Genomic DNA, 21,225 nt, shown 5'->3' with positions numbered 1-21,225 from the left:
CATCTACATCAATATTTCAACTTAATATTATTAATTTTGATATATTTATCATTATTTATTATAACTCATACTTCTTTCTTTTAAACCACTATTTAAATATTTAATATAATTTATTAATTTATCTTAAATTTAGATTAAAAACATTATTCACCCATTTGAACTCTATAAAATACTCTTTAATGATCATACACCTTATACAAATATTTGATTGTTCGTTCACTTATTCTTAACCCCATTTGAAAATTTTATTCTCAACGAATAAAACAAATTACAATATAAAATATACAATCCAAACTTAAAACAAATTACAATATAAAATATACAATTCTAACTTATTATTGTTTGGAGTCGCCTAAAATTTTAAAACTACATTTTCAACATAGAAGACTTTTTTAAAAAATTGTATATAAAAGTTGTTGATAGCCTTCAAATCAATAAAAACAACAAGTATAAAATCTTATAAGTAGAAGTGATAATGAAATTGATTATTATATTATAACTATGTGTGAAAATCTTCGAGTAGTGTTGACGATGAAATCAATTATTAAATTACTTATTTTTAAATTTTTATCATATGAATTGTCACAAAAACGAAATTTTGTTTGAGAATATTTTATAAAAACAATTTTATAAGTAAGTTATTAGTAGGATGCTTATATAATTTTAAATTAATTTAAAAGATTTATTTTTAAAATAATTGAAGAAGTCTAAAAGTTCTTATAATTATCAAGTATTTTAATAAATGTTTCATTTAAAACTTTTAGAAACATAAATAATTGCCCTACATTAACTTTACTTAGATTTTGTTAATATTTTCATAGAGATACAAGAGATAACTACTATTGAGAGTTGATTTTGAATGATAAGAAACCATGTGTTTTATGATGATGACCTAACTAACTAATCTAACCTTGAAAAGGGTGCCCCTCGTTACTACTAAATAATAGTTGAGAATCAAATTTGGACAATGAAACACTCCACAACTTTACAAACTAACTTTGAAAAAGAACAAAAAAAGCTTATTATTGTGATCGTATCTATTTCAAAGACATTATAAATAATAAATAAGAACTATGTAGAGCTTAAGCCCTGCCTATTGCCAAAAAACTAGTTGTGAAGCTGGCAAACTGTTGTAGCATGTGTGAAATTATTGTGTCATCATTCATATTACAGCTCAATCAATTGTTATAGCATGTGTGAAATTATTGTCATCATTCATATTATAGCTCAATCAATTGTTATACATAATTTTTTTTTGTCAAGACTACAATAGCACAAAGGGTCATTTAATCCCAAAAAAAATGAATTCTAGATGACAATATGTAATTAAAAAAATTAGTAAGGGTAAAATAATTGTGCAGAGTGTTGTGAATAGATAACAATAAAAGAATTTTAGAATCTATGTTTATCATATTGTGTAACAAAAATTTACTAATTCTTATATAATTTCAAAGGAGGAACCCAAATTTAAGAGAGTATTTTGTGTGAAGTTTGTACTTGCAAGCTTCTTCGGTAGGTCCTATACTTCATCTTGTACCAGTCTTTATTCCTAATTCTAAGTAGTTCTCTCAAGAAACTATTTGTATCCCTTTTCTCAGTATTTCAAAATTGAAGATTTAGTTTTTGGGAAACTGTTTCTTGTCCATCCCTACATATTAGTAAATTAAGCAATAAGATGATCATGTGTGACTAACAATTGGTGTGTATTATTGTAAAAACATTAAGCACAATAAATAACATTTTAGTAATATTCTATCTATAATCAAATCTACAAATGAAGCAAAATTTTATTTATACCCTAATTTAAAAAAAAAGTTTTTCTAACCCTTTTACATTATAACTTTTTTCATTTTTCAAATAATTTAAAAACTTAATAATTAAATAAAATATTACTATCATTTATTAATATCAAATTTTAAAAAATTGACCAATTTAATATTATATACTTAAGATTTAGAATATAGTACATAATTTTGAACTCAACTAATTAAATTAATTTCAAAATAAGAAAAAACTAATATTAAATTGTTTTCAAACTTTAATAGATAAAGTATTAGTATTTTTTATGTTCAAGATTTTAAGACAATAAGATTACTACTAACAATTTATGTTGAGTAAATATTATGACAAATTGAAAATGTGAAACAAATTTGTCCTCCTAAAAAAATGGTCCTCTATATTTTTTTCATTGGTGTAAATTAAAAAAAGTGAATGCAATAGGCAAGTACAATAATTATATTTTTAAAACTAAAAAAATAAGTTAAACCACTAGCTAAAATAGGGATGACCAATCACAAATCAAGAAATGCACCAAGAAAATATATTAATACAATAAAATTATTGGAAACCATAGGTTAAGAGCAATTTATACTATTTTGAAACAAGTATTAATTAATGTAAAATGATGTAAAATGATCTAATAACTATTTCCACAATACTTCTACTAATAGTTGAGAGTTGAATTTAAATGATAAGAAGCCTTGCATCTTTTATGATGCTAACCTGACCAACCAACCAAACCCTAAAAATAGTGTCATATGGGAGTTGAGTTCAAATGATGAGAAACTCCTTGCCTCTTATGACTTTGACCCAAGCAACCAACCGATAAACCCTAAAAAGAACTAAAAGAACTAACTAACTATAATCGCATCTATTTTCATCGTAGAAACAAAATAAATGCAATATTAGCGATAGTGAAGATAGGAGATTTCCACAATCCATGAAGTATGTAGTTGTGTTTATGGGCCAAACTTGTGTGTACATTTTTAACCATCAATGTTACAGATCATACTCCATGATCCATCATCAAGATGAAAGAGTGTAAGAGTGTCATGATTGATGGATGGAGTATGATTGGAAATGTTGATGCTTAAAAATTTATACACAATCTTGGCCCAGAAACACAACCATATAAAATAAATGTCCCACACCACTACTCATAGTTGAATTTGAATGATAAAAAATCCCAAGACTTTTACAACAATAAAAAGGTACTATGTCTTTTACAACATTAACCTAACTAACTAAACAAACCCTAAAAATAGTGCTTCATACTTCTACTAGTACTACTACTAGTGTTGTTGTTGTTATTGCTACTAGTATGCTACAATTGAGAACTAAATTTGAAATATGATAAAAAACCACACCTTTTACAAAACTACCCCAACTAACCAAACCCTAAAAAAAGAACTAATTAACTTATGATATCACTATTTCACTAAAAATCGTCCCATTAGAGAAAACCATTCTATACTAGTACAACGACTATTAGGAAAACCCATATTTTTACAATGTCAAATCTGATCAACTAAACAAACTCTAAAAATAACACCCCACACTTTTACTAATGTCTCGGAGCTAAACTCAAATGATGAAAAAGCTCATACCCTTTTAACAATAAAAGAATTCATGACTTTTACAACACTAGCCTAACCAAACACACCCACCCTAAAAATAGTATCCCACACCACTACTACCAACAATTAAGAACTAAATTAGAATGATTGACCCAACCAACCAACCAACCAACTAAACTAACCTTAAAAAAAACCTTAAAAAAAAACTCAATATTATGATCACATCTATTTGAAAGTGGACAAAAGAAAGTTGAGAAAAACATGACCTAGAAGACAGAGGCCACTCAAAGGGCAAAAGCACACATGAATGTAGGAGCATGCAAAAGCTAGGGGGGCACTGAGCATAGGTAGTAGTGATGAGAAAGAGTAGGAAAAAGTGAGTTGTGTACGTATTTAGTGCTTTGGTTAGAAGTCAACAGTGATTAGACATAGACATAGGCAGAGCAAAGAAACAAACATTCCCACCACCCCCATAAAAAAGGATGATGCCCTAATGAAAACCACTTTGACCTTACCCACTCTAGCGCTCCTAGCGTTAGCACTAATAATAATAATATAATCGTGTGATGCAACCCAAATGAATAATAATAAAGTACTATACGAAATAAAAAAAACAATTCCCTTTCAAATTCAGAGGAAAAAACTGCGAGTTGTTTTTATTGGCAGAATAAAATATTGATGGGGAGTTGTCGTATGCGTTGAAAAGGTGCGAGAACTTGTCTAAGAAAGGCAGCCCACTTGTTTAAATTGTTTTCTGCTCTCCTCCCAGAAAAGCCGAAATTGGAGGTGTCTCGCTGACTTTACTGAGAATCCACGGATTTGAAGACGGAATCCAATCGGGTTTAATGGCAACAGTAGACTTGTATGACAAGGATTGACTCCATTTAATAGGGTGGCACTGGCGGGGTCCTAAATTAAAATTTAGCTGTACGACGAGCACACCAATGGTTGGATTTCCCCATTATTTTATTGTTTCTGTCACCCCCGACAGCTGCCACGTCAGCGCCCCACTCTCGACGTCAGGGCGTACTATTTTTATTCAGACGTCGATTTCGAGAAAGAAATGGGTTGGGTTGGGTGTTTCCTCTGTTGACTTGGCCCTATTTTTTATATGTTTCCGGTTTTTTTTTTTTCTTATTTTTCTTTTTTTTTAAATCTTACCCACTCCACCACAACTAGGGTTTGAAATTTGACGGTCACTTTAACTTTTTTTATTCGAGTTTGGTTATTTTGATTTATAATGTTTTAATATTTATTATATATTTGAAAGTCAATAGTTTCAAATGAAGTCTTGTTGAGTGCAAGACTCTAACATTAGACTCGAGATGTCTCTCTCAGTTTGATTGATTGAATGGTTGGCTCTTAGTCCGCTCTTGCTAGACCGGTTCATACTTATATTGAACAACCAAGCTAACAAGTTTCAACCTTCATAGTTTTTTAAAATTTCATAATTATTGTGTTAGACATTTTTGCATTAACATTTCTGATCACTTTCAATGATGGTTCACACCTCAAACAAATTTGGGAGAATTGATAGCAAACATACTTTGTGGAGGTTTTGATGCTTATGTTGAACAACTGCGCTAACAAGTTTCAAGCTTTTGAATTTCATAATTATTATGCTTTTGTTTCTTGTTCAAGTTATGTGGAGCAATTTTTTGCATTAACATTTATGATCGCATTCAATGATGGATCATGCCTCAAACAAATTTGGTAGAACCGGTAGCGAAAATACTTTGTGGTGTGGCATATATGAACCTCCATTTAAAAATAATTTGAGTAAATTTCTAGATTTCATAATTATTATGATTATGTTTATGATTCTATTATGTGAAGAAATTTTGGCATTAACATCTTTGGTAACTCCATGATTGTGATTCTAATGATGGATCATGGGAAAAAATCGTGATTCTAAATATTGTGCACAAACATCCTTCAACTCTTTCATCATGGTTAGTTTATATTTTGAAAAGTTTTTAATATGATTTATAATAAATATTACATAACTATATATATATTAATGTTAAATGACAATGGACAATAAATATCAAGAAATTTTTGTATATTCAACTCTTTCATCATGGTTAGTTTATATTTTGAAAAGTTTTTAATATGATTTATAATAAATATTACATAACTATATATATATTAAGGTTAAATGACAATGGACAATAAATATCAAGAAATTTTTGTGTATTTTAACAAGTTTCTAAATTTATCTATTTTTTGTTATTTAGAAAAAAAATAGTGAATATATATGGAATGGAGTTGTGATTGTTTCGCTAAATGGGCTGTCTGATTGGAATATTATGGATTAGCTACTGAATTCAATGATCTTGTTGGTAGGAATAGAGCTCTTGTATCTCTTTTTGTTTTAATCAATTTTTACCCCTCTTTTAATCAAACTAAATTAGAATATTAATTATCTATAATATTTCTAGGGTTTATTACTGACATAAAATGTCAATATATAGTGTTATAAAAATGCAACAAGTATTTGGACCATGCTCAAGGAAGCCTCACAAGAGATAATAAGTATATTCTTCAATAAAGGTGTAGTAGAGACGGAGTAACACTTTATTGTGTTTAGGAGGATATTTGTATCTATTATGAAAAAAAAGTTGAAAGTTGACAAGAATACATCATTTGGTTAACCAAGAAGATCAACATGTTGCTAGCTTTTTAATCAATATTCGCACCCTTTATGGAGAGAACAAGGTTGACAATATACATCATTTTGTTTGACGAAGATAAGATCAACATGACTACAAGCTTTTTAGTCAAGATTCATAGTAGAAGATCCTATAGTGAAAAGAATATGAAAATTGTTTTAAGGATGCCATTCTTTGATTCTTTACATTGTTAAGTATTATAAACAATTTATTTATTCATCAATGCAGTCTGATACAAATTTTAATTATAAATCACGTCCTTAAAGATCACTCTGAATAAAGAAAATATGATCAGTACAAAATTAATTTGAGAAACAACAACATACAATACTATAATACTATAGAAATAAGATCCAAAAGTTAAAAAACGGCCAAAAAGGCCATCAAATTCCAGGCCGGCAGAAAGGGGGAAGGAAAAAACTGAATTTTACGAGGCGGTTTTACCGTTTCACGGTGGCGCTGACGTGGCGGCGGGCGTTTTGACTCGGTGGAAAAAAATGGGGGAGTGGAATGGAATGGAATGGAGGAGTCCAAGGGAGAAGAGAGGAGAGACATGCGAAGGAGATCGTTGAGGAACCAGAGAGAGAGGAGGGGGATGGATATACACAGTGAGTATATGTCTATGTCCCGGGGAGGTGTATACTCGCAGTGAGTATATGCTTATGGAGGGCGGCATGGAGGAGGAGATGAGGGAGAAGTAGTGAAAAGGAGGGGGGCGATGGGTAACAGCGTATCGCGCGTGGTGGGCTGTTTTATGCCGGTTGGGAATGAGCAGGAGCGCGTAGGATTGGTGTTCTCTGAGCCACTGGATGAAGGACTGGGCCATTCCTTTTGCTACGTGAGGCCCGTGATCGAATCCGCCCGCTACTCGCCTTCTCAATCCGACCGGTTTGGAATTGTGGAGACGGAGACCCTGGATGGGTCTGATCAACACAGCAGATCATTCAGGTTCACGCAGGAGGAGAACAATGGGAGCAATAATCCCAATGCTAATGCGAATGCGAGTAATCCCAATGCTAAAATTGGGCCTGAGACGACAACATTCAAGGCCATATCGGGGGCTTCTGTGAGTGCCAATACGTCCACGCCCAGAACAGTGGCCGCCCCACATGAGAATAACAGTACAGCAAACCAGTTTAATAACCCAGATAGGGCCTCTGCGTTTGAGGGCACCGCTTCGTTTAGCTCCCTGCCTCTGCAGCCCGTGCCCAGGGGCTTAAACTCTGGTGCTTATTCTGGCCCAATGTCGGGACCCCTAGCGGGCGGTCCTATGCAGCAGCAGCAGGGTGCTGTTGATAAGAGCTTCATGTCTGCGCCATTGGAGCGTGGAGGGGGATTTCTTTCGGGCCCGCTTGAACGGGCCTTTATGTCTGGCCCTCTGGAAGGCGTAGATCGCAGCCACTTCTCTGCGCCGCTTGCTTCTCACCATGCGACCTACTTCAGGAGGCGGAGAAGGTATTTCTCGAGGGTGATGCGGACCGTGAGCAGACCTGTGAGGAGGGCTTTTTCGAGGACTTTGTCTAAGACTTCTGTGCTTCCTGCTGTTATGCAGATGGTTGGGTGGCACCAGCAGGCCAAGGGGATCTCCAACAATGGCAACTACGAGTCAGGTATGTTCTTGGGCTTACACTCTGATGATATTGGAAATGGTAATAATCTGCAATGGGCGCAAGGGAAGGCTGGTGAGGATAGAGTTCATGTGGTCTTGTCGGAGGAACATGGGTGGCTTTTTGTTGGGATTTATGATGGCTTCAATGGCCCTGATGCCCCTGAGTTTCTTATGTGTAATCTCTATAAGGCTATCTTCAATGAGCTGGAAGGTTTGTTGTGGGATAGAAAACATGACTGCATAAATGCTACCGAAGCAGAAGATTGCCAAGCTGCTCAATCTGGGCAGCAAAATGAAAATCCTCACAGCCGACAAGAAGAGTGCCACTGCCCTCACTCTCAATCTGAGCAACAAAATCCTGACACCGCACAAAGAGATGGGCATTGCCCAATTTGCCAATCAACGTCACAAACAGTCCCCAATCATCCACAAAACCCAGCAGCCACAAAAGAAGATTGTTCACATTCCCAATCAAAAGAACAAACAAATGGAAATCTATTGAAAAACCCAGAAGTCACACAAGAAGATTGTTCGCATTCTCAATCCGTGCCACAAATAAATCCTAATGAAGATTGCTTACGTTCTCATTCGGAACCGGAAGTTAATGCAAATCATTCATATGACTCTGTTGGCACACAAGAAGACTGCTCACATGCCCAATCGCCACACAAGTTGAATTCCCACAATACACAAAGCCCAGAGGTCACACGAAAACACTGTCCACAAGTCCAATTAGCATTGCAGTTAAATGCCAATCGTCCACATTGCTCAGAACCTGCAGCAGAACACCCACAATGTACCTTGTCTGCTTTGCAACAGAATCCTGATGACCCAGAGACCCAAGCTGCTGCACAAGATTGCTGTTCATCTGCCCAATCTGGGCAATGGAGTTCTGATGATCGACAAGATGCTGATGCTAAACGAGCAAAGCTAACAGTTGAAGATAGTATTTCCAGTAAATCAGAACAAGAAAAGATAGAGATAATTGATAGACGCCACCCAGCTAATCAAAGTGATAGTCAGAAACCACAGAGCAGTACCTGTGAAATAGATACTGAATTGAGTGGATCCAATACAAAGATGATAGGTAAGCAAGGGAATCCCCGTCCTTTGACAGAGTTTATTAAGCGTGTTACCTTTGAATGTGAGAAGGAGGTTGGAGAACACAGGAAGGGAAGGTCCTTGCGTGAACTTCTTGCTGAAGAAGAGGATGATCCTTTGGACTTTTTGGTTTGGAATAGTACTGCAAATAATGTAGGTAAAAGCCATCGGAATAATATTCACAAAACAGAAAACTCAAGTCTTCCATCAACTGATGGTTCAGCAGAAACCAGGGAAAGTAATGAGGTGTCTGATCAAATTTCAGATGGACGCACAAGAAGGGTGTCTTACTCTGATTCAGAACACAAACAAAGCAGAGGAAGGTCGTTACTGAGTACTAAAATTAGACAAGCCTACAGTAAACGGAAAGAAAGCCATAGAAAATTGTTTCCATGGAGATATGATTGGGAGAAAGAGCGGATTGAAGTAGAGAAAAAGATTGACGAGAGATTAAAACAGGATACTCAACGTTGTAAGACAGGTTCTGTTAACCATGAATCTGTTTTAAAGGCTCTTTCACGTGCATTAGAAGTTACAGAGGAAGCTTATCTTGAAATGACAGATAAGTTCCTTGATGAAAATCCAGAACTTGCATTGATGGGATCTTGTTTACTGGTAATGTTGATGAAGGATCAAGATGTATATGTGATGAATGTTGGTGACAGCCGGGCTATTGTGGCACAACAAAGGCCAGACACAAATTCTGGTACCACGCAACAGTCTAGTTATCAAAAAGGTGACAGGCAAGAGAAAGTTTGTTTAAGAGATTCGCTTATCAGGTCCGAATTAGAGGGAATTACAGAAGAGCCTACCGCAGATCCATCACCTGCTGCAGATAATAAAATAAAAAATGGTCCAGAAGTGGAGATGCCAGTGCCTGGATCAAATTTGATTGCGGTGCAACTATCAACAGATCATAGTACCAGTATTGAAGAAGTAAGAAATTTATCTCAAAATAAGCAATGATTAGTTGTCCAATTGTCTATAACGATAAAAAAAAGATAGTCCAATTGTCTATAGTGTGAAGAATCTACTGATTGATTAAAGATTTTGATTTGAACATGGATCCAAGTGCACCATATTTTACCGATTGAATATAGTTACAGTTTCCTAGACATTAACTTCTATGCAGGTCAACATCCAACAATTCATCCTTAGGTTGTTTCTCGTTTACTACCCAAGGGCCAAAATTAATTCTTTTTGTATTTTCCCATTTGACTGCTTGAGCTTGCTGCTAATTGGCAACTACCAATGCCAACTTCATTCATGAGAAGGCAACAGTCAGTAGCTCTGGGACAATACACCTGATCAATTTGATTTATTCGAAGGAACAGATAATGTTCAAGAATGGGAATCAGAAATCAAAGAATCTCAGTCCAAATGAAATAACAAAAATCAAAGAGTCTCAGTCCAAATGAAAAATTCTCAATGTGCCTTTCATTCTATGATGTCGATAGATGGATAGATAAAATTTTAACGTCCACGAGGCTAAAAATAGCCTATGGGACAGCAAGACAACTCAAGCAGACTTAAGTAGCACTGTTCGCTTCTTGTGCAGGATGATGATGAGTCCACCCAATTGCTCAATGTACTCTTCGTTGAATAAGTTATGCCAAGAATTGTCACATATAGTATCCGCAAATTTATCTCTGCTACTCTTGTAGGCCTCACATTCTAAAATAAAGTGCTGTTCAGTTTCCACTTTCCCAGAATTGCAGAATCTGCAAATTCTCTCTTCCCAAGCCTCCTTTGGCCTCTTCCAACGCCCGGCCTCACACCGAAGTTGGTGAGAGTTGGTTCTCAGCTGAGCAATAAGAATTTTAGCCCTCCAAGAAATGTTGGCTCCTATGTATGCTTTTTGGAGTTGATCACAAGTGGGGTTGAACTCATTTATATAATATAGTTTCTTCCTCCTGATCTCGCTTCCCCAATTTCTCTTGTAGAATTTCTCCATAACAAAGACCTTTATTTCTTTATTATTTGTGGGGCACATATTGAATTGAATATTCCATTTACTCATCCATTTGATGTTTTGTTGCATCCATGTCCTTTTTCGCTTACATAGTGTGTCACTAAAGACAACTTTAGGCCATCTATCCTCTTCCATTTTTCATAAGACTGCAAAAGATAACTTGAGTTAGATAGCTCTGATAGTGCTGCTGATTGTTTTGGCAATTTGCATTCCTATTGCATTGACTCACATATTGACTCACATAAGCTTATTATGACTACATTTTTGGTTTAAAAGGCCTTGGCATGGAAGTGCCAATTGAGGATGGCATATTGATATTTATTTATTTTTTACTTGGGTGCAGGGGATTCATTTTTTTTGATTATTTGGGAGATTTAACTGAACAGCATACAAGTCATACATGATAACCGATTTCCACGAGTATTCATTTCTTCTATGACCTCTCTCTTGTGTCAATGAGTAATAATTACAAGCACACTGGTGATGTAAATTTAATTTTGTTTTAAATTTTTAAACTTAAAAAGTAAAGACTTTCTAGGCGAGGTTGAGACATTGGTGTTGTAAATTGATTCTGTTTTAATCATAATGAGGAGTAATGATTATTCTAGCCGAGGTTGAGAGTTTTATGGATTTTTTCTGACAAGGTGAGATTATCCAAATCAAGGAGAATACCTCACCAATAGCATTACAAAATTCTGAATTGTTAGCTTATGTCAATAATTTTAGATTGACTACAGTCATATTGACTTTAACCAGTTTTGCTAGAAGTATGTCATATTGCCAAAATGAAAACATAAAAAATTGTTGTTGTCAGAGTACATTATAATTCAGCATCTTCTTGCTGCAAGAAGTATTTCCATTGTGGGGTAGAGCTTATACATGTAGAGATAAATTTTATTTTTGTGGAGTTGAACTTATGGACTTTGGCATTGCCACCCTCACTAAGAACTGGGTTCAAAGCAATTTAGAAAATGCTCTTGGTTCTTAGGACTGCCCAGATCTGTATAACTTGGCTGCTGTGCAGCTTGGATGCTATGTATAAACTGTGATCATCTTATAAATCAGGTTTGTGCCTACCAAGCCTCTGCAACTGAAAATCATTAACAGTTTGCCTTTTTATTGGTGTGGAGTGCGTCATATTCATTGCCTTGACCTGGAACTGACATTTGAGGCTGGAAACATTTTTTGATTCAGAGGAATGCTGTGATTGTGAACCAAACTTACAAAGAAGCTTTTGATGATACATTTGTGCATGGGTCATGTTGGAGGAATTTTTCATTTATTGTATTATATGAGTCCTCAATTGTTTAAATAGAATGCGACAAGTATAAACCTCAAATGCTATTCTTGATAAAACTATCATTAATTTGGATGGTTTCCTTGAAGTCTACCTGGCAAAGATTCTTTATTTTAGAAATCTTAAGCAGATTAAAGATCCTGTAAATCTAGTAAAGTTTTTTGCACATTTACATGCTTGTAAGTTGTAATAATGCCTGGTTTTGCTGGTACTGTCTAAATGGAAAGTGACACTTAACGAACTGGATACAAACCTATCTTTTATGATAAATTTAATGTCTTCTGTATTTTTGTAGGCTTTTGAAAACTAGATATTGTGATTATTTAGTGAAATACTAGAATGCTGTCAGTTCAGTCTAAGTCTTGAGTTATATTTGCATCTTATTCAGCTGCTGGACTTTTGAGATTCACATCACTTTGACACTCTCTTTGGACACAAGTGGCTGTTTCTTCCATTTTCAGTTTCTCACAATGTGCTTATGATATATGAAACTTAATTCTATTGCTTTTTTATTTAGACGCTATGAGAACTAGCTTCCAACAGGAAAGGTCCTCTTATAAAGTCACAACCATGTAGGCTTTCTGTTTACTTTGTCAGCAAATTGTAAGAGATGCTTCAACTTTATTGGACCAGGGTTTGTTTTGTGCAACTGAATCAAATGCTTTTTAATTTTTTTCTGACAATCTACTTTTTTATTTATTCAGAACTTGTCATGCTATGACATTGAGGAATTTTCTTCTCTAAATTTTAATCATAAGTTTAAACCTATGGAATGTCTTGAACACGTCCTCTTAAATCTGTAAAACAAAAGCTACAATTTTAAAATTTCTACAGTCAAGCTCTGACATGTGGGTTGCAAAGTAATGTCATTCCTAACTTCTAAGCGTGATCTTTACTAGAAAATAGTCTGGGTGAAGGAGGTTTTTCAGTTGATTTTGACCAAATGTTATTGCTAAATTTGAAAAGTAGTCGAGTGTTAGTGTACTCAGTGGTTCCACAGCCTTATATTGCATACATTTTAAAACTGTAAATTCAACTCCATGGCTATTCATGGGTACACCTTGGCTACTTCCAATAGTTTTATTTCTGTTTTATATTCGTCACCCTAGTCCAGAATTACCCACATGTACTCACAGCTGCCACAAAGATGTGCATTGTTGAACTACTGTCCAACTATATAATCAAATTAGTGACCATTAGTAGCTTTTTGCTCCATAAAAATACTTGGACAAGATGTGCCCTGAACCAATCATTCTCTTTTCAACATTAAATTTTTATTTGTAGAACAGCTGGATTTAAAATGGAAAAGTGCCCACCTTCTGCATCAATATAGAATTCATGACTCTGACAATGAAGTTGTCACAAAATATCTCACCTACCGCATGAGTCTCATTTGCATTTTACACATGTTCTTTAAGAAACTAGAAAGTTGAACCAATAACCATTCTCTGCCAAATTAGGTATACTAATGCACACCATAGTTCAATCCTATAACAGTTGTATAAGCTGTATCAGTGTTCTTCCAAACATTAGCCCTAAGTACTTGTTTATCTTTTCAATGGATTAGTGGTATGAATAAACAGATAATATTCATGGTGTAAATGGGATTTTGATTAAATATTTTGCCCATGTGAATTTGTCTGACCTTGCACTTTTTAATCATTACTCTGGAATTGTTGCATTACTATTCAGGCCAACTTTATGGTAAAAATTTGTAAGGATATTTGTTTGTACTTAAGCACCACTTTCATATTTTTAAACAACAAAGAACACTTACTGTTTCCTAAATGCATGCATTCAAAATTTGTAGGAAGTTCTGAGAATCAAAGCAGAACATCCTGATGATAACCAGTCTATTCTAAATGATCGAGTGAAAGGACGCCTTAAAGTCACTCGTGCATTTGGTGCAGGATTTCTGAAACAGGTGTGTTAATATTAAACTTATTTATCTTGGGGATTAAATTGTCTTGTTTTTTGCATATGGATCTTATTTTAGATTTTCACTTTCTGCCTCTACTAATCTATCTTGAGAATTAAATTGTCTTGTATTTTGCACATTGATCTTATTTTAGATTTTCTCTTCCTGCTGCTTATTGTAGATCCCTCCCTAAAATGACCTATCAAGTAACTTGTGATAATGATAAAACAATGTGCAAATGACATGTTATTGGGGTATGCTGTAACCTGAGTTATGAATTTGGGACATTATGATTGACGAAGTTGCAGGTGCATAGGTAGTTGCATAATTCAATGCATCTTGCATCTTAAGAAAGAACATCTTTGTGTGTCATGTTTTCTTGGATGAGTCAAACATCAATCATATATGCAGCAGTGGTTTGTTATTTTAATATTTTACTGCCTTTAGGATAAATACCTTTAAGAAGATTCTTCTTTTGCATTTTCCTAAGGGTTTTGCATGTGATTGTTTCTGCAGCCAAAGTGGAATAATGCATTGCTTGAAATGTTTCGGAATGACTATATTGGCACGGCTCCATACATCAGTTGCACACCATCCCTACGTCATCATAGACTTGGTCTGAATGATCAGTTCTTAGTGCTTTCATCAGATGGATTGTATCAATATTTAAGCAATCAGGAAGTTGTTTCTCATGTAGAGTTGTTTATGGAGAAATTTCCTGATGGTGATCCTGCGCAAAGTCTTATAGAAGAACTTCTCTTCCGGGCAGCAAAGAAAGCTGGTAAGTTTTCATATATTAATTTGGTATCAAAGGAATTATATCTGAATTTTTTGGGCATGTCACATGTTTTCTACCAGCTATTTTGTTACTTTGCTATCTGGCAATAGTTCAATTTTGATGCAATTGCCGAGCATCTTGATCCCTTGTTGCAGGGTAGAAATAATAGGCTCATAATTTAATTTGATGTTAGATTGTTATTTAATTTCCCTTTTCATTGCATGAAAATCTTATGTCTATTTGAACTGTGTGAAAGTATGGTGAAAAGGAATATGAACTCATTTCTTAATAAGGATCAATATATAAGGAATTTGCCAATTTGATGTATCCACCAGCATCAGTTATAGGCAGCAACTCTATCTCTCTTTTTGTTTGAGGCAAAAAGAAATTGTTTAGAAAATAGAACACTTTTAAAGCATCTTCCAAATGTTGTTTTTTGAAAAACATTGACTGCTGAAGCAGAAACTTTTGCTTTGATTTGTTAGCCTGGAGTAATAAATATTATCTTTATATGTAGGTATGGACTTTCATGAATTGTTAGATATTCCTCAAGGAGATCGTCGGAAGTACCACGATGATGTTTCTGTCATGGTAATATCACTTGAAGGAAGGATATGGAAGTCCTCCGGTAAGTATATATGAATCTGATCGTTGGACTGCAATTTTTTGTGATTCCTGCACATGGCGACATGGACACTACTTATTCATTCCTTGTTACTAAGTTGAATAAGTGAGGTTGGTTTGCTGTTACTGCAACTTGAATTTGTATACACTCCTGCAACAACAAGATGTGTATTCTTCATAGATTTTGGCTGGATCACTTTCTTGCAAAACACGAAATTACAGCTCGTTGTAATTTAAACATTAATGCTAAAATCTGTGGGCAAATTTCTTACATGTATGCCTGCAATGGAGGCAACCTAAGAAATGCCTCATTCAATGGTTGGTCATATATATGGGTTTGTAAGCTTCATTAGGAAACGATTCATTTGCGTCAGGGTGGAAACTGCTCAATAGAGGATTACTTAGGTATCAAAAGAATTTATAATCAACTTTTCTGTAGAGGGCTCATTGGAAGTTCACGTATCCATTCACAAGGCTGAGCAGTGAGCTTTTACCTTTTGTACTGTTTAAGTTCGTGAAAATAGGACATTGTGTTGCGTTGTACAAAGATGCTTGTGAAAACTCAAGAGCATGATGGCAGCATTTGTTATGAGCCAAGGTTCAATATATCATAAAACCTGGCTTATCATGCTTTCCAATCCTTTTCTTCTTTCGGGAGTAAAATCAATAGCTCTTTCTTGCTAGAGCTCTGGCTACAATAAGAAACACTGCAGTTTTGTTTGAGACCCATACATAATTTCTTTTTTCCTTCTTATCTTAATGTAGATTTCTCAAATGTCTTATATTCACTGGGATGCACTGTTCTCTTTGTCATTTATAAAGTTATCGCAGTTTTGCAGATTTGCAGATTTTATCAACATCCCGATGTAAATAATGGAAATGTCCACTGACACATACATTCATGATTAGTGTACAAGTTGCAGGTTTTCAGACTTTCGACACCACATATAAATTGATTTTTTGCAGATTCTTTGAAGATCTTTACCTAGGGTAAACAAATAAATCTTACTGATACAAACGCATTCATGTCTAGTGCACATTTTGCAGGTTTATGCTCCTGTGTGATCTACATCTGTAGGGTTTGTGTGACCCACTTTTCATTAATGGTTTTATTTTTGGCCCTTCTCCAAACTGACAGGTCCGTTGAATAAATGGAGCTGTAAGTAGTTTGAAGTTTTATAGGCTGCAATAATGCATTCACTAATAATTGCCTTTTCAGATCCTCAATAACCATATATAATAGCAGGGGCAAAGGAGTTGGAGCAGAGAATTCGAAAGAAAGAACTTGAAATTCTAGAATTTTTACTGCACATGGACAGGAAGGTAATGCTCGAGTCTGTCATAAGTTCCAAGCAGCAAACTGGGTGCTTAAACTTTAAAGTTAATCATGTTTAATTTTCTTTTTTATTACTCAACCAATAGGACAGGAAGTTGGAAAATTACCATAAGCTTAACATTTGATTGCCTAAGGGGGAAGTTAAATACAGAGATTATATTCTGTCAAATAAGGCTGCATATGTAATCACAAATCAGAGGACCATTAGAAAACCTAAAAAGAGAATTCATGAGCAGACATTGACCAAGACATTTGAAGTGAAACAGTGATGGTGAAACTGTATTATGGGAAGACTCTAAAATAAGACCTCAGTGCAATAAATTGCTATTTAATCCATTTGCTTTATGCTAAAAATGATGGAACAGCCAGATCGTACATCTTCCAGAGATGTAGATAGTTCACCATTCCATGCTTGCATTGACAATATATATTTATTTGATTTCACGAAATAGGCAAAGGACGAGGGTAAATCACTCTTTAGTGTAATGCTTAAATAAGCCTGCAGAAAGATATTGGGATTAATCAAGATAAAAGTACTTGCTATCACATATTAAGGCTGCAACAGTAACCATAGCCCTTAAGGAATAGATGGTTGATGAAATTTAACTGATCTCGTATTATAATGGTATTGACTATTTAGCTTTGTCAGAGGCAAGTTGCTTTTTACTGGTGTGTGTATGGATGTTAGATCAAAGCAGCAGAGTATGCTAGGCAAGGCTTAAGCTTTTATCATTGTTAAGCTGCAGTGATTTCTCCTAGGATTAGTTATAATCCCTGAACTACCTTAATATCTAGCTTCCAGTGATCAATGTGTACCCTTAGTGGAAGTATTTTGACATGTCCGAGGTTTGAACTTTAACATTCTAAAATCTGCATATTGGATTTAAACCTTAACCCTCATCCATTTTTATTGAAACAAGTTTTAAAGTAAATGCACAAAGATACCATGGATAATAGGCAGAACCTCTTATTTCAAACGAATGCCCTCATAAGAGATACACTACAGATATGTCTACAGATTCAAACATTCCATACATGTGATGTTTGATGGAAAGTTATCACTCAGCATGCTGCTGAAATGTTCATGTGTAAGGATTGTGCCACTGCCTTCCCAAATAAAGATAATAACTCTAGCAGACAAAAGAACTGTATGTGATCACAGGCTGAGCACTGCAATATTGAAATCTTGGACAAGTGCATAGAATGACTAGATGCAACCTATATTATCCACGTAAGGTGTATGTTTTCTAATTGATTTTGCTCTACTATCAGATATAAGCTTGCTGGGTCCTCTAATCATGTTAAGGATAACGACACTTTAACAGTCAATTGTGCATGGTTATATCTTTTCTGAACAGCAAAATTACGACCCTTGTATTTGATTGAAACCTTTTAATGAGCATTATGTGTCACAGATGAATTGAACTTGATCCTGCAACCAAATGAGTTGAAGATAATACAATTATAGTAAGGAAACTAGAAAAGTGTACAAGGTCTGTGCTCTAGATTCAACCAATTCTTCATTTCAATATATGTGCAAATGGGCTTAAGCTTGATTTGGGTTTTGAATCTGTGCAACAGTCTACTTCAATGGCAACTGGTTTACCATGCTGCTTCACTATTCTAGGCGTGGAGACCATTTTTAAAATTTAGAATTATTGTATTATGCAAATTTTTAATTCGTTTCTAGTTCTATTTAATAAAGAATGTAAACATTTTCCAATATTTTGATTCATAATTTTATGACTGCAAGGCCAAACAATGACAGCAGTTCCTTTAGGTTTTTAGGCTGTTGGCTTATCAAATGAAATCAATCCTTGAACATCTCACAGGTCTAGCAAGATTGATGATTGGGAAAATATGTTTGTTGTCAACCTATCAGATATGCCTCTTTGACTTTTTTTTGTTTCATTTGAATAAAAGGGTCGAGGCTTTGCTTTCTCCCTAAAAAGCTATTTCTAAAACCATTTTCTTGATTGAATTTAAAATGTTAAACTTTGCTGATTGTGTTGTTACCTCTTGTGAATCAAACTCCCCAGTCCGCAAACCCCAAAAGACAAACTATGGCTTTTCGATGATTAATAGAAACAAGGATGTTATCAATTACTAGAGCTGATAAAAGGAACTACATTCTGATAGTGGGCAAATGTGATTGTTGTAAAATATTTGACCACATCTGCAATAGTGGAAGTTAACACTCCTTGGACCATGACCATGTGTACAAATTCACAAGAAAAGTAAAACATGTTATTAATTAGTCTTCCCTTTTCGCTTGCCTAATTTAGTGATCACTTCTAGAGTTCGTTTCTCAAGAAATTCACAAGGATTGCATTCTATTGAGGTGGTCTATATATATATATATATATAAAGAAAATTGGGTTTGAAGGGACTTTAAACCATGCACATCAAATAGAATAGCTCAAAGCAAATCCACATTCATGTTTCAAGGATTCATCTATGAATTTTTTTTTTGGTATTGCTACGAGGTTGCTCCAAGCTGTCAACTTCCCCCTTGTCATCTATTGGCAACATGGTCTAGACAAACTTGAAGAACTCTACACACAATGAGGAACATTTGGAAAAAACACAAGTTCAGTAAGGACTCGACAATTTAATCTCCTTCCTTGACATAATCCACCCCCCAAAACTAGATAGATTCCCTTCATATTGAGTTTATAGGAAAGGCTATGCACGCTTACTTTATTTGAATGTGTTTTCCCAAGCCAAAGAAGCAAGTGATTTTAAAACTCTAGTTAGTAGTGCTTTTTGAAAGTGCTGTGTTTTTAAAACTGTAGATAGTAGAGCTGCTTAAATTTATGAGAAAAACAAGAGCTGCTAATAACACAAAGGTTTTGAAACTATTGGGAACAAGATAAAGCTTTTAATCACTATGCCAAAATCAATTTCTCCTTTGATTTTCTCATTGTCACAATGCCTGATGTGGAATGCATCTAAAATGTAATCTCTACAAGTCTTTGAAGGAATTATTTGAGGGTTTCTTCACACTACTCAACATTATAAGGAGCTTCATCCTCTAAAGATTGTCATGGAGTCTTTGCATTACTTTTGGGTTCATAAAATTCAATGCTCGAGTGGGACCATATATTGGTGAAATCACCTCCATCAATGCAAGAATTAAAGATGTGTTGACATTAGACATTAGAGAATCGAAAGTTGACCCCTATCTAAACACTACTTCAACAAAAAGCATCACATTTGGTTAGAGGACCCAAATCCTAGTGGAAGGGGACAATTGTTTAGAAGGAAGTTGAGGAAGTAGTTTGAATTAGTAGGCATCAGTTAAACTTAAATAATAACCTATAATTAACACTTTCAATAACAAGCTTCCTCACATAACTTCCTTCTTTTCTTTTGCTACCTCGCATGACTTAACTTCCCCTCTTTTCTTTTGCTAGCCATTTCACCTTTTATCTCTCTTCTTTTACCCTTGCACATCCTTTGTGTGACTCTTCTTCAATGCCTTTCTCCATGTCCTCTTCCTTACCTATTCTATCTTGAGGTTTCATTCTGTTTAACTTCCTCAAGCCTCCTTTGACCATTTGTACTCCTTTTTTTGATTTTGTTGGTCTCTTTTCTTCCTCCTTTTGCATATTAGCATTTTCTTTTACTTCTTGTTACGTAAATGCTTCATTTTGTATGTGCTTATCCTATTTATCCTTGATGCATCTCTTGTGAGTTTGTCTCTATCCTTTTGTTTCCTTTAAACTCTCATAAGTCCTTAGTTCATCTATTTTCTTTACCAACTCAATTATTTTATCTTTTATTTTCCACCTTTATATTAACTTTATATATTATTTCTCTTCTTTTACCTCTTATCTTTTTTAGGTTATTGCCAATTTTCCTTTGTTTCTTATTTTTTTAATCATATTTTCATATTCTTTTCAAAATTTATTTTTATCCTCCTTGAATTTTATCAATTTAATTATATCACTTATTTTTCTTAATATTATCATAATTGTTTTATTAAGCTGAGCGGCTTTCTACAATGACAACAATTTTCAATGTAAACATTTTTCATTAAAAAAAAATTGATGTTCATTTACTTGTCACAAAAATAAAATAGAATCTTAAAGAGACTAAATATAATTAAAATCTTGAAAGTTGCATGCAACGGATAGTTTAATTCAATGTGAACTGGTGGTTTTTTATTCACAACTAGTTCCTCCTCAATGTGGGGTGGATTTGTTCCACTTTCAAAAATATGGTTTGCAATCTTCTTATGATTATGCTACTAATTAGAGCTTAAAATAAAAATAAATTCAAAACATTTATTACCATTGTTTATTTTATTGCTATGATTTTTCTTATTGCTATAATTTTTTTTAATTTGTATATTTCATGTTTGGATGTGATGAAGTAAATCATTCTCTAAAATTGATTTGTTGAGATTTTTAAGTCTCATAAAACTAAGGAAGAGTTTTAAAATTTAAAATCTCTATGTATTTTTTTTGGATAGATTTAAGATTTCTAACTGATAATATATATAAAACAAATAAACGTATACTATTTCTATTTCTGTTGAAATTGGATACCTCTCGGCT

The 21,225-nt window shown here is 34.3% G+C and overlaps 1 protein-coding gene and 1 long non-coding RNA gene across 2 annotated transcripts; both read left to right on the top strand.

Annotated features, from left to right (window-relative positions):
* Positions 1 to 6,540: 6,540 nt before the first annotated feature.
* LOC149563282 (protein phosphatase 2C 32-like) lies at positions 6,541 to 16,115 on the top strand. The gene is made up of 4 exons (XM_089826631.1): positions 6,541 to 9,674; positions 13,818 to 13,931; positions 14,442 to 14,706; positions 15,221 to 16,115. The coding sequence occupies exons 1-4, from the start codon at positions 6,747 to 6,749 to the stop codon at positions 15,343 to 15,345; spliced, it is 3,432 nt and encodes a 1,143-aa protein (XP_089682757.1). The 5' UTR covers positions 6,541 to 6,746; the 3' UTR covers positions 15,346 to 16,115.
* A 48-nt stretch (positions 16,116 to 16,163) lies between these two features.
* LOC149563281 (uncharacterized) lies at positions 16,164 to 16,999 on the top strand. Its single transcript, XR_016364048.1, has 3 exons — positions 16,164 to 16,250; positions 16,375 to 16,465; positions 16,547 to 16,999. It is a non-coding gene; the product is annotated as an uncharacterized LOC149563281 (long non-coding RNA).
* Positions 17,000 to 21,225: the final 4,226 nt, after the last annotated feature.

The sequence above is a fragment of the Cupressus sempervirens genome, chromosome 4, assembly GCF_028749045.1.
Source record: "Cupressus sempervirens isolate cs-2001-9-10 chromosome 4, ASM2874904v1, whole genome shotgun sequence".
In the NCBI taxonomy this organism is placed as follows: domain Eukaryota; kingdom Viridiplantae; phylum Streptophyta; class Pinopsida; order Cupressales; family Cupressaceae; genus Cupressus; species Cupressus sempervirens.
Note: the sequence above shows the minus strand (reverse complement) of the source record. Positions and strands in the feature narration are given on the sequence as shown.

Coding starts and splice junctions, on each gene's coding strand:
- LOC149563282 (XM_089826631.1), top strand. CDS start 6,747: ATGGGTAACAGCGTATCGCGCGTGGTGGGCTGTTTTATGCCGGTTGGG. Junction 9,675..13,817: donor ATAGTACCAGTATTGAAGAA/GTAAGAAATTTA, acceptor CAAAATTTGTAG/GAAGTTCTGAGAATCAAAGC. Junction 13,932..14,441: donor GTGCAGGATTTCTGAAACAG/GTGTGTTAATAT, acceptor TTGTTTCTGCAG/CCAAAGTGGAATAATGCATT.